At 37.1% G+C, this 15,731-nt stretch overlaps 2 protein-coding genes across 6 annotated transcripts in view; both read left to right on the forward strand.

Moving 5' to 3' along the window:
• The window catches only part of LOC107698831 (F-box only protein 11), a 22,492-nt gene extending 17,895 nt beyond the window's left edge, over window positions 1-4,597 (forward strand). For all 5 annotated transcript variants that reach the window (XM_016499953.1, XM_016499956.1, XM_016499957.1 and 2 more), the window contains 6 exons: window positions 977-1,120; window positions 1,405-1,515; window positions 1,848-1,955; window positions 2,048-2,156; window positions 2,250-2,348; window positions 3,805-4,597. In XM_016499953.1, the coding sequence (XP_016355439.1) occupies window positions 977-1,120; window positions 1,405-1,515; window positions 1,848-1,955; window positions 2,048-2,156; window positions 2,250-2,348; window positions 3,805-3,934 (701 nt within the window). In that variant the 3' untranslated portion in view covers window positions 3,935-4,597. The remainder of the gene's footprint in view (window positions 1-976; window positions 1,121-1,404; window positions 1,516-1,847; window positions 1,956-2,047; window positions 2,157-2,249; window positions 2,349-3,804) is intronic.
• Window positions 4,598-9,035: 4,438 nt separating this feature from the next.
• The window catches only part of LOC107698833 (forkhead box protein N2-like), a 22,210-nt gene continuing 15,514 nt past the window's right edge, over window positions 9,036-15,731 (forward strand). Inside the window, exon 1 of the mRNA XM_016499958.1 lies at window positions 9,036-9,205. Within this exon, the coding sequence (XP_016355444.1) occupies window positions 9,196-9,205 (10 nt within the window). The 5' untranslated portion in view covers window positions 9,036-9,195. The remainder of the gene's footprint in view (window positions 9,206-15,731) is intronic.

Below are 15,731 nucleotides of genomic sequence, written 5' to 3' on the forward strand. Positions count from 1 at the left end.
ATATATTTTTGAGATGGAAAAATGCAGTTTTACAAATGCTAGAAACGTGGCTTTCAAAGGAAAGATTGCTATCAAACAGCACACCTACGTTCCTAATTGATGACGAAGAATTGACAGAGCAGTCATCAAGTGTTAGACAGTGTTCTAGGTTATTACGAGTTTTTGGTCCTATAATTAACGCCTCTGTTTTTTCAGAATTTAGCAGTAAGAAATTACTTGTCATCCAGTTTATATCGACTATGCATTCCGTTAGTTTTTCAAAGTTATAAAAGTTGATTAGATTTATTAATGTTTTTAAAAGCATGAAAGAGAAATTGTGCTGTTCCTCAGTAGGCTTGCGCTCAGAGACGGAACAGAACACGGACATGTGAAGTCATCTTTTCGCTGAACTTGTGCGCCTAAACGGTCAAATACACGCAAAAATTGTGTCAAAATGTGGCTCTTAGTGATTATACACATAAACCCTCGTCGGTTTTGTAATGAATGTAAACGGATGAGAATGAAAATGCGTGTGTAACAGTTAATTGGATGCGTGCGGTCTATTAATGTGACAGCGGCTATATTCCTGCTGCCGACTGTGCTTAATATCAATCAAACAACAAAAGACAAAGACAAAATCATTCACTGCTCTTCACAGAAGGTCTTTTGTAGCTTTAATAAGAAACAAAGGAAGTTTAATTCTTACAGTGAAGGCTATGCTGTTTTGTTTTACATTTGATTATTCATTCAATTTCTATAGGCTATTAACAGAATGCTTTAGACTTGCATAATTTTTTTGTTTTGTTATATGGCCCACTAATAATCGTGTTAAATAATCGTGAGTACAATATTGACCAAAATAATCGTGATTATGATTTTTGTCATAATCGAGCAGCCCTACCATAAACAGTCAGATCTCAGATGTTATATAGGTCTGCCTAGTTTCTGTTTCTGTTTTCTCGTGTTTGTGTAACATAATTTGGTGGTCTATTCTTAGGGCTGGGTTTCATCGAGGACAATGAGATCTTTGATAATGCCATGGCAGGGGTGTGGATTAAGACGGACAGCAACCCCACGCTGCGCAGGAATAAAATCCATGATGGACGGGATGGGGGTATTTGCATATTCAACGGCGGGAGGGGTAAGAACAGATTTGGAAGATTTCTCACTGCTCATAGGCACAGCGCAGGAAATGCAACGCCAGTTGAGGGTGACTTAAAGTAGAAAAATATAATCAGACCAGATTCCCAGACACGGATCAAGGGTTGTCTTGAGCTAAATCAGTGATTAATCTCCCAATTAAAACCCTTGTGGTTAAAACTAAGGTTTATCTGTGTCAAAAAGCTGGCCAAATAATATGATGGATGTACCATGTCTAATCTTTATGATGGAAACTAATAGCAGTGTCTTTATATGCATGTTCAGGGTTGTTGGAAGAGAATGATATCTTCAGGAATGCACAGGCTGGTGTTCTCATCAGCACAAACAGCCACCCAGTTCTGCGGAAGAACCGGATATTTGATGGCTTTGCTGCAGGTCAGTAGAAGGTTTAGGTCAGAAGTGCGTATATGCTGTCACTGTGGTGGTCTTAAAGGAATAGTTCATCCAGAAATGAAAATTTCTGGATGAACTATTCCTTTAAGACCACCACAGTGACAGCATGTACGCACTTCTGACCTAAACCTAAAGTCGATTTTCAGCAAATTGTCATTTTTTTTGGTGAACAATTCCTATACTATATAATGGTTCTTTTGTTATCTTAATGGTAAATTGTAAAATAATAAAAATGTATGTGTCATCATGATTGTGCAGTCTGTGGCGTTTTTCTATTTAATCGTCTAAGTAACACTCTTTCACCCCCACTTTAGGCATTGAAATCACAAACCATGCCACAGCGACTCTGGAAGGCAATCAAATATTCAACAACAGATTTGGAGGCTTATTTCTAGCCTCTGGTGTCAACGTTACAATGAAAGGTAAACATTAACATTGAAACTCCTAGCCGACTATCTCACTTTACCTCAATATTATGTATTTGTTAATGTAAAGGTTTTTCATAACTTTGTAGATAACAAAATCATGAACAATCAGGATGCCATAGAAAAGGCGGTGAGCAGAGGTCAGTGCCTGTACAAGATTTCCAGTTACACCAGCTACCCCATGCACGATTTCTACAGGTAATTTAGAAGGCAGGCAACTTGAAGCCGTCTGCTTTGAAAACCAACAGAATTGGTTGTAGTATTTTACCATCTTCCATTCTCTTGTATTAGGTGTCACACCTGTAACACAACAGACCGGAATGCAATTTGTGTGAATTGTATTAAGAAGTGCCACCAAGGGCATGATGTGGAGTTTATACGGCATGATAGGTCAGTGCAAAACCTTCTTGTATACAGTGCAACATGTATACGTCACTGTTCAAATGTTTGGGGTTGGTAAGATTTTTTTAAAGAATTCTCTTAGGCTCACCAAGGCTGTATAAGTTTGATCATAAAAACAGTAATATTGTGGAATATTATTACAATATAGAATAATCGTTTTCTTAATGTTTTAGCTGAAAGCTGAATTTTCAGCAGCCATTACCTCATCAGTCATCAGTGTCACGTAGTTCTAAAGAAATCATTCTGATATGCTAATTTGGTGTTTAAGAAACATTTATTTATTTATTTTAATCAATGTTGAAAACTATGGAAACCCATTTCCGCCACAGGATCAAAAAGTTAATTGTGAATTTTCACCACTCTTTTTTTTTTACTCACAATTCCGAGTTTACATCACACAATTATGAGGGTTTTTTTCTTCTGAATTCTGAGCTTACATCTTGCAATTGTTTTTTGTTTCTACCACGGATGTAAAAATAAAAGAAGTTGTGAGAAAAAAGTCAGAATTATGAGAAAACAAGACCAAATTGCGAGAAAGTCACAGTTACCATTATTTATTTATTTATTTAATTTGATTGTAAACCAGTTTTTAGCAGAAACAAGCTTCCATAGAAAACCGTTGTGCTGCTTAATGTTTTTCAATTCAAAACTGATACATTTTTCTCGGGTTTCTTTGATATAAAAAGTTATAAAAATAGCATTTATTTAAAATAGAACTTAACTATTTTTCTTTTTTTTTTTTCTAAGGGGCCGTTTACACGACAACGTTTTCAGCCAAAAACGGGAAACTTTTTATGCGTTTTATGCGTTTTTTTACACGACGACGGCGTTTTGGGGACTGAAAACGCGTATTTTTGAAAATGGTTTTCAAAGTGCAAGTTTTTGAAAACGCCACCATTGTCGCTTCCGTGTAAACATCCAAAACGGGAATCTTTGAAAACGATGACGTCATGCGCGTGCGTAGTACGTGTTAGGTATGTAAACATGCGCAGTACGTGTCGATTTTAAAGGCAAGCGCGAACAAACATACACAACAATGGCGGAGTACATGGTACTGTTGTTGCTGTTTAAGAGTTTGCTAACGCGTCTTCAGCAAAGTGTGGATTTACTTGACCAATATTACAACCAACAGCGGAGACGCATCATATACACACGGCAACATGTACTGTTTACTAACAAGGTGACAGCACCAACTACTGGCCTGGCATACGTAATAGTGTTTTTGGCCGTTTTCGCGGATGTGTGTAAACGTGAATTGTTTTGAAAACGTTGTCATGTATACGTGAAACTTTTTTAAAACGCAAGGGAAAAACTTTTCTGTTTCTGACTACATCGTTGTCGTGTAAACGTAGCCTAAATGTCCTTACTGTCATTTTTTTCTGTAGGATTTAGTGGATGCATAGATTAATCTGCTCTAATCCCTTTTCTAATCTGTCCTATCCAGGTTTTTTTGTGACTGTGGCGCAGGTACATTGTCCAATCCTTGCACATTGGCTGGAGAGCCGACCCATGATACGGACACTCTGTATGACTCTGCACCTCCCATAGAATCCAACACATTACAGCACAACTGAGATCCAGCTCAAGCTCCATCACAGCACCCTGGCCTTTATCATACCTGCCTACAAATCCAGAGCGCCTGCCATTTCTGGGCCAGAGAGACCTGGTGTGCGAAGTGTGTGTGGATAACTAAAACTGTCAGACTTTGAATTAATCATTTTAAGAGAAACTATCCTTGGAAAGGTGAAATGCAGAACTCCAAAGCCGCGTAAAGCTGCCTCAGTACTGGGTGCAGACTCTCTTGTAAATTGCTAACTGAGAAGATGTTTTGATGCAAGGAGTTCTCTTAACTTCTGGTTGGGAGCGTGATGGATGATTTGGAACAGTGAAATATTGTGAAGCAATATGTTGACTCAGGATTCTGGAGATTATGGAGGTGGGTGCCACAGTGGTGTTGAGTTTGGGAGGGGAGTAGACTTTCTTGGGTCCTTCCAATCGCAGAGTCCGACGCTGTGCGCCCTGCCCTGTGCAACTTCAGTGCTATGTGGAGATTCAAGACGAGTTCTGCTGCAGTTTTTGTACAGATCTGACCGTGACCCGAGCCACTAGGAGCTACAGATTGCGGTTTCTCGGATTAGAGGCAGAGCCATTCCATTATGGCTTCCGGCGACTGTTTTTTGACCGCAGATGTGCTGAAATATATGTATGATATAAAAAAAATTAACAAAAAAAAACAATGTGATTAGCACTTGCTTTTTTTAAATGTTAATATGTGTTTCTGATCTACAAATATGATTTTAATGCTTTCTCATGTAGTTTTGTATTTTCAGGCAAAAAAAATCTTACTGTATTTGAATGTCTTATTTTATTTTATTATATATTATTATTATTATTAATAATTTTGTTAGCACACATTAGGCTTGCTGTAATCATACTCCTGTCTCAGCATATAAGTTCTTTCTGTGAAAGAGGAATAACAAAGAAAATATCAGAAAACGAACACTAAATTGTCCTCCAGCATTTTTTTTTTATGAGGTGACTTTTAAGTTAACTTCTTTTTATGTGAACTATTGAAGTGTGGAATTTACTGTTGTGCCGGTTCAGAAATGTTTGCATCACCTTTGTTGCTGCCATAATCAGAAAAAAGGGTTATTTTTGCCTGTTGTATTTATCTCTCATTTTTAAGTTCCCTTTCTGAATATTTGGAGCTTTAATCTCCAAGTGGTTTTAAGTGTAAAATAAGGGCCCAAAGAATTCTGAAACATGTTTGACCATTAATCTTATACAGAATGTAAAGAAAAGAGTTCTATTAAAAACAACCCCAGAGCATTTTCATTCAGTTAATTTTTTTGTCCATGTGATCATAGCATCCTGAAAATGCCTCTTGACTTTTCAAATAATTTGTATTGCATTCTTTTGGGCCCATGGCCTGATTTATGTATGATAGGGATTTTGAAAAGCCTTGCTGGAGTTGGTTATATCGGAGGCCTCTGGCCTCTTTAAAGCTGAGACAAGTATCTCTACAGCCCCATTGTCTTTTTGCCCCTCAAACTCCATCTATGTGTAATGTGGTGACTGTGGCTTCTCATGCAGCCTGAATTATTTGCATGTGTACCATAACATCTAGACTTAATATATTGTGAAGTCTTCAATAACCATTATGTAGATGCTAGTATGAATTAAAAAAGGGTTTAATTTCCTAGAAAAGAACAGAAACTGGTCATTTTTAAGAAAATAAACTTTATTAGATCAACACTGCTTGTGCTTGATTTTGTTGATTCCTAACAGTACGTTTGACATGTAAAGCGGAAGTTTGCTGTTTTAATCACATGCGTTATAGGTTGCACTGCTTTTTGATAAAACTGTAGCCTGAAAACCCCTAACAGCTGTCACTACAGTTCAACAGAATAGTATACCGCCTTCAAGAGCTTGTTAAACATGACTCGATTACAGTTATAAGACAAAACCACCCTGATTGCGGGTGTCGCCTTCCTGTAATACTCTAATGCAGATACTCCACTTGTGCAAATAACGTAAGTAAGTGCTGTAGGAGACGTTTACAGCGGTGTGTTTTATCTAGTCTGATAAGAATAAGTCATTATTGACTGAATTCATAAACCTTTTGCTCTCCCAATTTCTGGGTAAATATGCGCCACCTATCGGCAAACAACCTAAACAAGATTTCAGAGCTAGATATCTGCTGAACCGCATTGATCTTCAGATATTTTGTGGCATGTTTATGCACTCATGTTTCAAGTATGTTATTCTTTGTTCTGCCAAGTTTTTGTTTTATTTGAGAATACATCACCCATAACTCTTCAAAAGTTGTTTGTGGCCTACATTTTTTAGATCGATTTGTTTTTATACTGTAGGCTTCAATGAAACAAACTCTCTTGCTTTGAGATTGTACTCATCAAAAAAACCTGTTACATGCAAGGATACAGTTTTGAGAGAGTATTTGTATAGTATTCCACACTTTTGTTTGGGTCATTGTAATCTAAAGGTTTGTGTTAATAACAAATTAACTGCTTTCGTCGAATACTATCACAAACACAAAAAATTGTGCATGCATTAATCAAAGAAACTAAAAACTGAAATGAATGAAAAGCATTTCAGAAACATGACTGGTAGGTAGTTCAGACTTTTAAGGCCAAATAAATGGAAGTGTGTAGTGTTTACACATACAGCCTTGAACTGCTTATCTAGGGAAATGAGTGGAATTGGATTGTATATTAAACTGGATGGCCTTTTTTAAGACAGAAAAAAACTTTTCACCTAATGAGGACCCACATCTACATTTTAAAAAATAATGTGATATGAGAGAAATCAGATACAGATAAATTCCTATAGCCATCTGGGATTAAAGCCATAACCCCCGTCATAGACACTTTAAATACATATCAGATTGGGGTTTTCAGTGGCTTCAACTTCAACTTACATTTGTCTACCCCCCAATCTTGTATGTTTGGTTACGTCCTTATCTGGGATAAACATGTGGCAAAAAGGTAACAGCACATTGACAGCATTGGACACATTACAGGACAAAAAGCATTCCTTAAAAGCCTTACTTTTCAAAAACAGAGTTGTAATTATGTGGAAAAACGTGGCACACAATGTTCGGGTGAAAAAGTTACACATTTGCACATGCAAACACATTGGAACAGATTTGGAGAAATTTAGCATCACTTCCTCATCAATGGATTCTTTGTAATGAATAAGTGAGAATCCAAACAGCTTATTAAAAACATCACAATAATTCACACAAGTCATCCACATGACTCCATCAATTAATTAATGTCTTGTCAAGCAAAAATCTGTTAATTCTGTTAATAGTAATAAACAAATCCATCATTGAGGCATTTTTATTCAATTCAATATCAAAAATATCAATAATATTGCTTTCTCCAGTGAAAAAGTATAACCTTGTTTGAATCAGATGAGAAATATGCATTATGTTATGATTAATTATGACTGGTATTTTGGCCATCTTAATGATGGATTTGTTTCTTATAAACATGCAGCAATGCATTAATTGATGGACTGGAATCGTGTGGATTACTTGTGGATTATTGTGATGGTTTTATCAGCTGTTTAAACTCTGACGGCACCCACTCACTGCAGAGGATCCATTGGCGAGCAAGTCATGTACTAATTATTACTCCAAACATTTCTCCAAATCTGTTCCAATAAAGAACCAAACTCATCTACATCTTGCATACCCTGAGGGAGAGTAATTTTTCAGCATATTTTTCATTTTTTGCTTAATTTTTTTTTTAATTTTTAACATTTGATAATTTCATTGGAATATTCATGTTTTTCATGTCTGTAATAAACAGCCCAGTGTGTGGTTTCTATAAAAGTGCTTGACATAATGTTAAAATAAGAAATAAATGAATAAATACTTAAAATCAATACTTTAAAACTAAATTGTCTTGGTCATGTTTTATAGCAAAATGAACAAGTAAGTTTTGCACTAATCTTAATTTAACTGAGATTCATGCTATGTCTGTGTGAGACCCTTCAGAATGAAGCATGCTGTATCTCTTCTCAACTTTGTCCTCACTGTCCTCTGCTGAAGACCCTCCTCCAGCCCACCTCAATGCCATAAATCAATCATGTGATTGGAAAGCAACATGCATCTGGTTGCATAAACAGCTCCTATAATAAGGCTACAGTTAATACACTTTTACCTCTTTCTAATTGTTTAATTAAATAATGCAGGCCAGTTGACCTGCATTTAAGGTTTACAATTACCCCGTTTAGATTGAAGGGTATTTACTCTTTGCTACTCCAAAACAGCTAGATGTGATTTACCAACACTTTATTTTAGTTGGTATTGAAAACTGTTTGCTTGTCAGAACCAATCATAATGTACAATGCACATTAGAAATAACTATTAAAACATCGCAAACTTATTTTGTTGTTATTGACTGATTATTAGTTACTTATGGCCAGTGTTGGGGGTAATATATTACAAGTAATGCAAGTTACGTAATCAGATTACTTTTTTCAAGTAACTAGTAAAGTAACGCATTACTTTTTAATTTACAAGAGAATATCTGAGTTACATTACTTTTAAAAGTAACTTTCCCCAACACTGCTTATGGCTGCATTTAGAACAGAAATTAAGCATGAAAGGGTTAAATCTTTCAGCCTGAAAGGGTTAAATATTTAATAGTATATAAAAAGTACAATAATATGGTCGTGCTCCTGACTTTCCAGCGAGTTTAAAATCTCATTGGAGCACAGTACTTATGTAAATTGGTAAGTTTTAAGTACCTCTACTCTACTTCACATCGCGAAGTAGCTTGTGATTGGACGACGAGCCTCCAGGACTCCCCCGCTAATGACGCCACAGCATCTGACCTCTTTTCCAGCGTAAGCTGGTTGGTGGTCAAACACCGTCTAAATTGGTAAATTCTCAATGAGAATATGTCTGAATGTCAAAATGTCTGAATCTACACCGACCGGTTTAGGCTCTCCTCTAAGCGAAACCGTTTGAAATACCACCGAGTTTTTCCGTCACAAACCTCGCACGAACGAATGAATAACGCGGTGCCACGCGGAGCGCATGCTGAACGCAATTGCTAGGTTTGCTAAAAATGTGCTACTGCGATGCGGCAGTTGTCAGGGGGATATCGGAGAGGAGGGGGTGTGATTGGCTGAAGTGGCCCTGTTGCCTTGGCGACGGTAGGGGGGGTACGGAAGCGTTGCCGTGCGGCGTGATCTCCGCGCTGCGTGGATGGAGGAAGCAGCTGCTGATCTTTTGACACAGCGCGAGCGAAAGGCTACTGCATGAAAGCACTGGAGCTTTGTCGTCGGACGCGATAGTAGAATGCACGAATGTAAGTAAACTCTTTTCGGTGCGATTTGTAATTCTGTTTATTTGAAGGGAAATCTTTTATGTCAGCGCGTTTTTAACCAGATGACAAGTATAAAACGTGTCTCGTGAAAAAAATCTAGCCAATAACAAGCCTTTGACCTCCCTAATTTGTGTTTACGTTTTTTTAAACGAATATTTTTTTAATTAAACTTTCATACTGAAATATACACACGCCTGTTTTATTTCCAGAATAAATTTATGAACATTTTAGACCATGTGATTTCGCTGGCTAACTTAGTGGAGTAAAATGCGTGCGTTTGCCGTCGAGCTGACACGAGACATTAAACCAACCACATTCCAGTCGTATTCGTACACTTTTCCTGAATGAATACTCATAACACAAAATATATCCAAGGACTTTTTCGTCGCTGTTTTATTTCGCTAGCTGTGCAGAAGCTTGCCGCGAAGCTTTGCTTTAAAGCCACGCATTAGCTTGACGCTAATTGAAGATCCTCGTTCAGCATTCTTGTGACATTATATCTGCAGAAGTTTCAGAACGCAAGACAGATATGCAGTCATCAAATCTATTTGAAATAACATTATGATTCAAACGTCAATCGTCGCGAAAGTGCCTTTGAAATCAAAACGGCATTCGAATAGAACGTTAATCGAACGCGCGATAGTCGCCTATAACAACAGAGTAATGCTAAAGGTTACAGTTGAAGGTTACAAAAATGTATATTCAGTTTGTGTCGAGTAGTGAGAATCTAGGGCAACTAAGTAACACGAGATGTGAGGGTGTGGGCTGTTATTTTCTCTTGTTTTGTTTAGCCTATTACTTGTTGTGGTTGTACATAAGCGTTCGTTGAGATCGAAAGCAAACGACTGGTAGTTTTGCTCGTGACTTGTTGATGAAATGGGATGTTCTGACGCGGACGTGCACTCATTATTTCCGGCGGTAGATAACGTCTGAGTGACATTGACACGTGGTCCGAGTGAACGCATAGCTGTGCTTGAGGAAGAGCTGGGGACGAGTACACAACTCTTGAGCAGCGTGTCACATGAGCACATTATTTAGTTCTGCTGTCTACTTCTGCACTTTAGACTGTAGACTCGTTCAGGTCATGTTGCGTAGGCAGTGAAAAGGGTGTCTGTGTTGTTAACAGGATTGTCATGTAGTTGCTTTTATTTGCAGTATGACCACATTAGTTGCATCCACAGTGGACAGAATTCAGATGCATAGCTAGCTACATCTGAAAGGGCACAATTGCCTAAAGAGACTTCATTAGTACCGAATCCTGCGCTAATGTAGTGAATGGCAATAGTGTCTGTGCAGTGCTGTGTTCTCTGGAGGGCTTTTGTAGGACACAGTAAATGATCCCTTGCTTATTGCTTCTCTCCTGGCATTATAACGGGAAATTAATTAGTCTCATTATGACTCTCACAATGATAGATAAGATCTGGCTCTTGGCTGTATGCAGTTGCTGTCCCTCAAAAGCTGAAGAAATGAGAAATGCAGGCAAAACATTTAAACTCATACACTCTTTCAACCAGGTTTGGGTGTTTATATATATATATATATATATGTGTGTGTGTTTGTGTATGTATGTACATATATTAAGGTCTGAAATATATTTATTTTGTTTTATTTAATAAATGTATATTTTATTATTTTATTTATAGAGACATTTAAACCTGGATGAACCTTGTAGACAAAACACAAATGTTATTTTATTGAATATTTTATTTCTAAAGACATCCAAACTTGGTTGAACCTTGCAGACAAAACAGTTTATTGTCATTTTGAATAAAATACAATTATATATATATATTATAATTGTAATTATACGAAGCTACGAGAATACTTTTTGTGCGCAAAAGAAAAAAAAAAACATCTTTATTCAGCAATTCGTCGTCTCCGCATCACCCTGGTGCCATTTTGGAGAATATCCGCTGGACGTAAACAGCGTATGCTGTTCTGTGTCAGCTGCGTCACACGGATATGCTGTTTCCGTTCACATCAAATCACAACAACGTAGGAAACAGATCCGGTGTGACGGATTCTCCAAATCCGTCTCCAAAATGGCACCAGGGTGATGCGGAGGAGACAAATTGTTGAATAAAGTCGTTATTTTTTTTCTTTTGTGCACAAAAAGTATTCTCGTAGCTTCGTATAATTACGGTTGAACCCCTGATGTCACATGGATTATTTTACAGATCTCCTTGCTACGTTTCTGGACTTGGGAACATTTCAGTTGCGTTGCTGTCTATGCAGGGTCAGACAGCTCTCAGATTCCATCAAAAATATCTTAATATGTGTTTCGAAGATGAACGAAGGTCTTACGGGTTTGAAACGACATGAGGGTGAGTAATTATTGACAGAATTTTCATTTTTGGGTGAACTAACCCTTTAAGCAGCAGTCAACAACAGTTTAATCAGTAGATATAAACTGGCTTCCAGCCCAAGAAAGAAGAGTAGATTCTTCATTCTCACTGCAAGAGGGGTTTAAAAAAAACACCGTCTTGTTAGTAAAACCACAAATTTACGTTTAGCAACCCTTCCTGGTTGAGTGGCATAACATGTAAACTAACATGCAGTTGCTTTCCTCCAAAGACAACCGAGCTAAATGCCCACTTTATTTTATTTATTTATTTTTTTTAGTAAAACTCATCAGCTTTTCCAAACTCAATTGAAAGGCAAATTAAACTTATGTCCAAGCTTTTATGCGGCCTGTAACGACAGTGCCTTTGTTCGTTGACCCCTTCTCCTTCCATCCTCTCATTATACCTCCAGCTGCACATATTTCTCATCTGCTGTTAGCCTCTTTTTGTTCCTTGATGCCCTCAACGTTAGACCAGGAGGCGCAACTCACATCCCCAGGAGGCTATAACGCTGTGGTTGCCATGGCTACATGGTGACACCGGGGCGTGGTAATCAAATATAGGCGACTGCTCTGGATTTCAGTTACAAATGTGCGCTTTTTTTCCTTCATTTGCCTGGACCGTGTCAGACCTCACGCCCTCCCCAACCCCCAACTCAACCTTGTGTTCTTAGACTTGGTCTGGCACACTCCTTCTCATTTGGTAACCTTCTCCTCCTTTCTGAAAGATTTAAGTCCACAGAGCAGCCGGCGGGCAGTTAGGGCCCCTCTGTCCATTGACAGTGATGCTAATGTCAGGCAGTGCCTTGATGAGGAGAGCTTGCCCCCCAGTACCATAGCCTGTGTTATTCTGATCACAATAGCCTCCATTGTGTTGGTCACTCCTGTGTGAATAAACAGGGTGTGTTTAATTGAGACTGTAGGGTGTGACAATGGCACGGGATGAAGTCCAGACAGCACGCTGTGAAGATTGTGTGGCGGCTTGTATGTATGAATGCCTGTATGCCACTACCATGTAAAGCTCTAAGAAACGGAAACCCTGCTAATATCTTATTCATGTGTAGGTGCTTGTTTTTTAAAAGCCTATATGAACATAACTTGCCAAAAGTTACAGCTATTTACAGTGCTTTTTTTAATTCATAGGGTCTATTTATGTTTTTTCACTTTCATTACAAAAGTGATGCAGACTACAAGTTGGACCTGCAATGAGCTGATTCAGATTTTTATGATTAAGAATTCAGTTGCTTCTGTATCTGCATTGCAAGTGAATGATGCAACAAATCAGAATACTCCTCTTTCAATGAACAAGTCTGTCCACACTACAGAAAGATTCAGTTGTAATATGCGTCTACACTGAGAGCATTTGGAGCAATGCAAAATTAAGAATACTAAATATATGCTCCAATTAGTATCATCTAGCATACACTACCAAAAGTTTGGGGTCAGTAAGTTTTTCTTTCTTTCTTTCTTTCTTTCTTTCAAAAAATGTATACTTTTATTCATCAAGGATGCATTAAATTGATCAAAATTGACAGTAAAGACATTTATAATCTGTTTCATATAAATGCTGTTCTTTTGAACTTTCTATTCATCAAAGAATCCTGGAAAGATATTTTTAAAAATAAATATTAAAAAAATTACAATTTTAAGCAGTACAGCTGCTCGTCAACACTGACAAAAATAAGATATGTTTTTTTTTTTTTTTTTAGCAAAAAATCGGCATAAAATATGTTTTTTTCAGCAAGGATGCATTCAATTGATCAAAATTTTTTTTTTTTTTTTAGCAACAAATCGGCATAGAATGATTTCTGAATGATCATGTTAAACTGAAGACTGGAGTAATGGCAGCTGAATATTCAACTTGCCATTACAGAAATATATATTTCAAAAATATAATAATATTGGACAGTATTGCTGTTGTTACTGTATATTTGATCAAATATATACAGCTTTGGTGAGCATAAGATACTTTTTTTTCCAAAAACATTAAAAAGTTCCATGCTTTTTGCTTGCAGTGCAGAATGGGTGTAAAACGTTTAATTGGCGTAGTGTTCATTGACAAATTAATTCCGAAAATTCAAGTCATGTTTCTTGTAATATTCATAAATATATGCAAATATTGTCATTGATTGGTGCATAATGACAGAATTTAAACTGTGTTCCATTTAACAACCAAATTTTGTCATAAAAGCACCAAAATGTTGAGCCTGAATGAAAAACCAAGACAATTTAATGCCAAATGGATTTGTTTCTAAACTGCTGCATCCAATTAAAGATGAATTAGTGGATTTGCTGACAAATTATTGTGAATATTAAGTATACAAGTTTTACATAAAGTTGTCAAGAAGTTAACAAATGGGAAGCATTTTTGAAATTTAGGAATGTATTTGTTCATTTGTGTGTTTAAATGGACTTTGACTACATTGATCAGGAAATTAAAAACATTTTTCTGAGTTGAGTTTTGAAATGTTTAATATTTAAAATGGAAGGTGATAGGAAACAAACTCAGGCATTGTACATGTGGTGTCTTTACTGCTGTGGATTATGGCTTTCAAGCTTCCAGAACCCTTGCAGCATATCAATGTGTTTAAGAAGCTTTAGCTTTGAATCTTGATTCAGAATTGTGGAGGAAACTAGCCCCGAACTAAGTAACAACAACAGGTTCTTTGTACTGTATGATTTGTTTTACATTTTCTTAAAGCTTATTGTGACTGGAAGTAAATCCATTAGTTTGTCAGACGTCTCCTCAACATCAAGGAGAATACCTGAATTTTGGATTATACAGAGAAAAGTAAAAAAGCAGTTAATCTCCAGCAGTTTTCTAATAGGGTTAGGTGACCTTCCTGCTGGGCTTTTAGATCAGCTCTCACTTGAGTCAGGACTCATACTTGACAGACCAATACCAAACTCTACAGGAATCAGGAAAGAAAAGCTCTCTGCTTGGGTTTCAGCAGAGAGCTCCAATTCGAATGGCTGTTTAAGCATGCTTAAACACGTAGAAGACCCCTTGATCTCCATCTCCAACTGTTTTATTACAGATGCACATGCTCTTCCCAGTGCTCTGTTCTGCAAACATCAGCAGTTCAATACCGAATAAATCCTCCTTCAAATTTTGATGGAAATTAGTTTGTGAATGGTGGGGATGAAAGAGGAAAAACAGGTCGTTCTTTATAAAATCCTTTAGATCTTTTCACTCCGTTTTTGAGGAAAATATGGTGCTTTCATAAGGGGTGCATAAGGCCCTCCATTTTATTTTTTCACAAATTTCGTTTTTTTCCATTTAAATTTTTCTAGACTCAGTTTTAATGGTTATATTAAATTTTATTCATCAAAAAGCATGTCTAATTAATTGAAATCATGACACTTACAATATTAAACAGCAATTTATTAAACGCTTAAAGGTGCTGTAGGATTGAACTAGGTGTTGCAGTCCAAATTCAAAATATTGGAGAGGGTTTTTTTCACCCGGCCCCTCCTCCTCAGACTTGACGCACACGCAGGTTGCCAGGTTGTGACACCAACAGGAACGAGCGCACTTGATGATTAATGAAATGAAATACGCTGTGTTTTCCGCCAACTGGCAACCCGGTGTGCCGAAATACAATTGGGTAAATTGGCAGTGGGCGGGTTTCACAAACCAAAACAGAGACCGACATTTTGGCCCGGAACGCACATTTTCAAAGGAGAATAACTGACTGTAGCATTGTTTTTCAGATAAATCAGAATCAGAATCAGAATGAGCTTTATTGCCAGGTATGTTTACACATATGAGGAATTTGTTTTAGTGACAGAATCTTCCACAGTGTAACAGAATGACAGTGACAGAACAAAAAACAGATAATAAAAAATAAAAAAATAGAACAAGTAAATAAGGAATAAAAATATATAAATCGACAATTTATATATTTACAAACTTGTTTATTATATAAACAAGTATGTTAACTTAGCATGTTTCTTAAAGGGGTCATATGATGTTGCTAAAAAGAACATTATTTTGTGTATTTGGTGTAATGAATTTTCCACATACTGTACATTATTGTTTCTCCTTTATGCCCCGCTTTTCTGAAAAGCGTCGATTTTTACAAAGCTCATCGGTCTGAAAAGCGAGGTGTGCTCTGATTGGCCAGCTATCCAGTGCGTTGTGATTGGCCGAATACCTCAAGCGTG

Source organism: Sinocyclocheilus anshuiensis, unplaced genomic scaffold (assembly GCF_001515605.1).
Source record: "Sinocyclocheilus anshuiensis isolate Anshui unplaced genomic scaffold, SAMN03320099.WGS_v1.1 scaffold230, whole genome shotgun sequence".
In the NCBI taxonomy this organism is placed as follows: Eukaryota; Metazoa; Chordata; class Actinopteri; order Cypriniformes; family Cyprinidae; genus Sinocyclocheilus; species Sinocyclocheilus anshuiensis.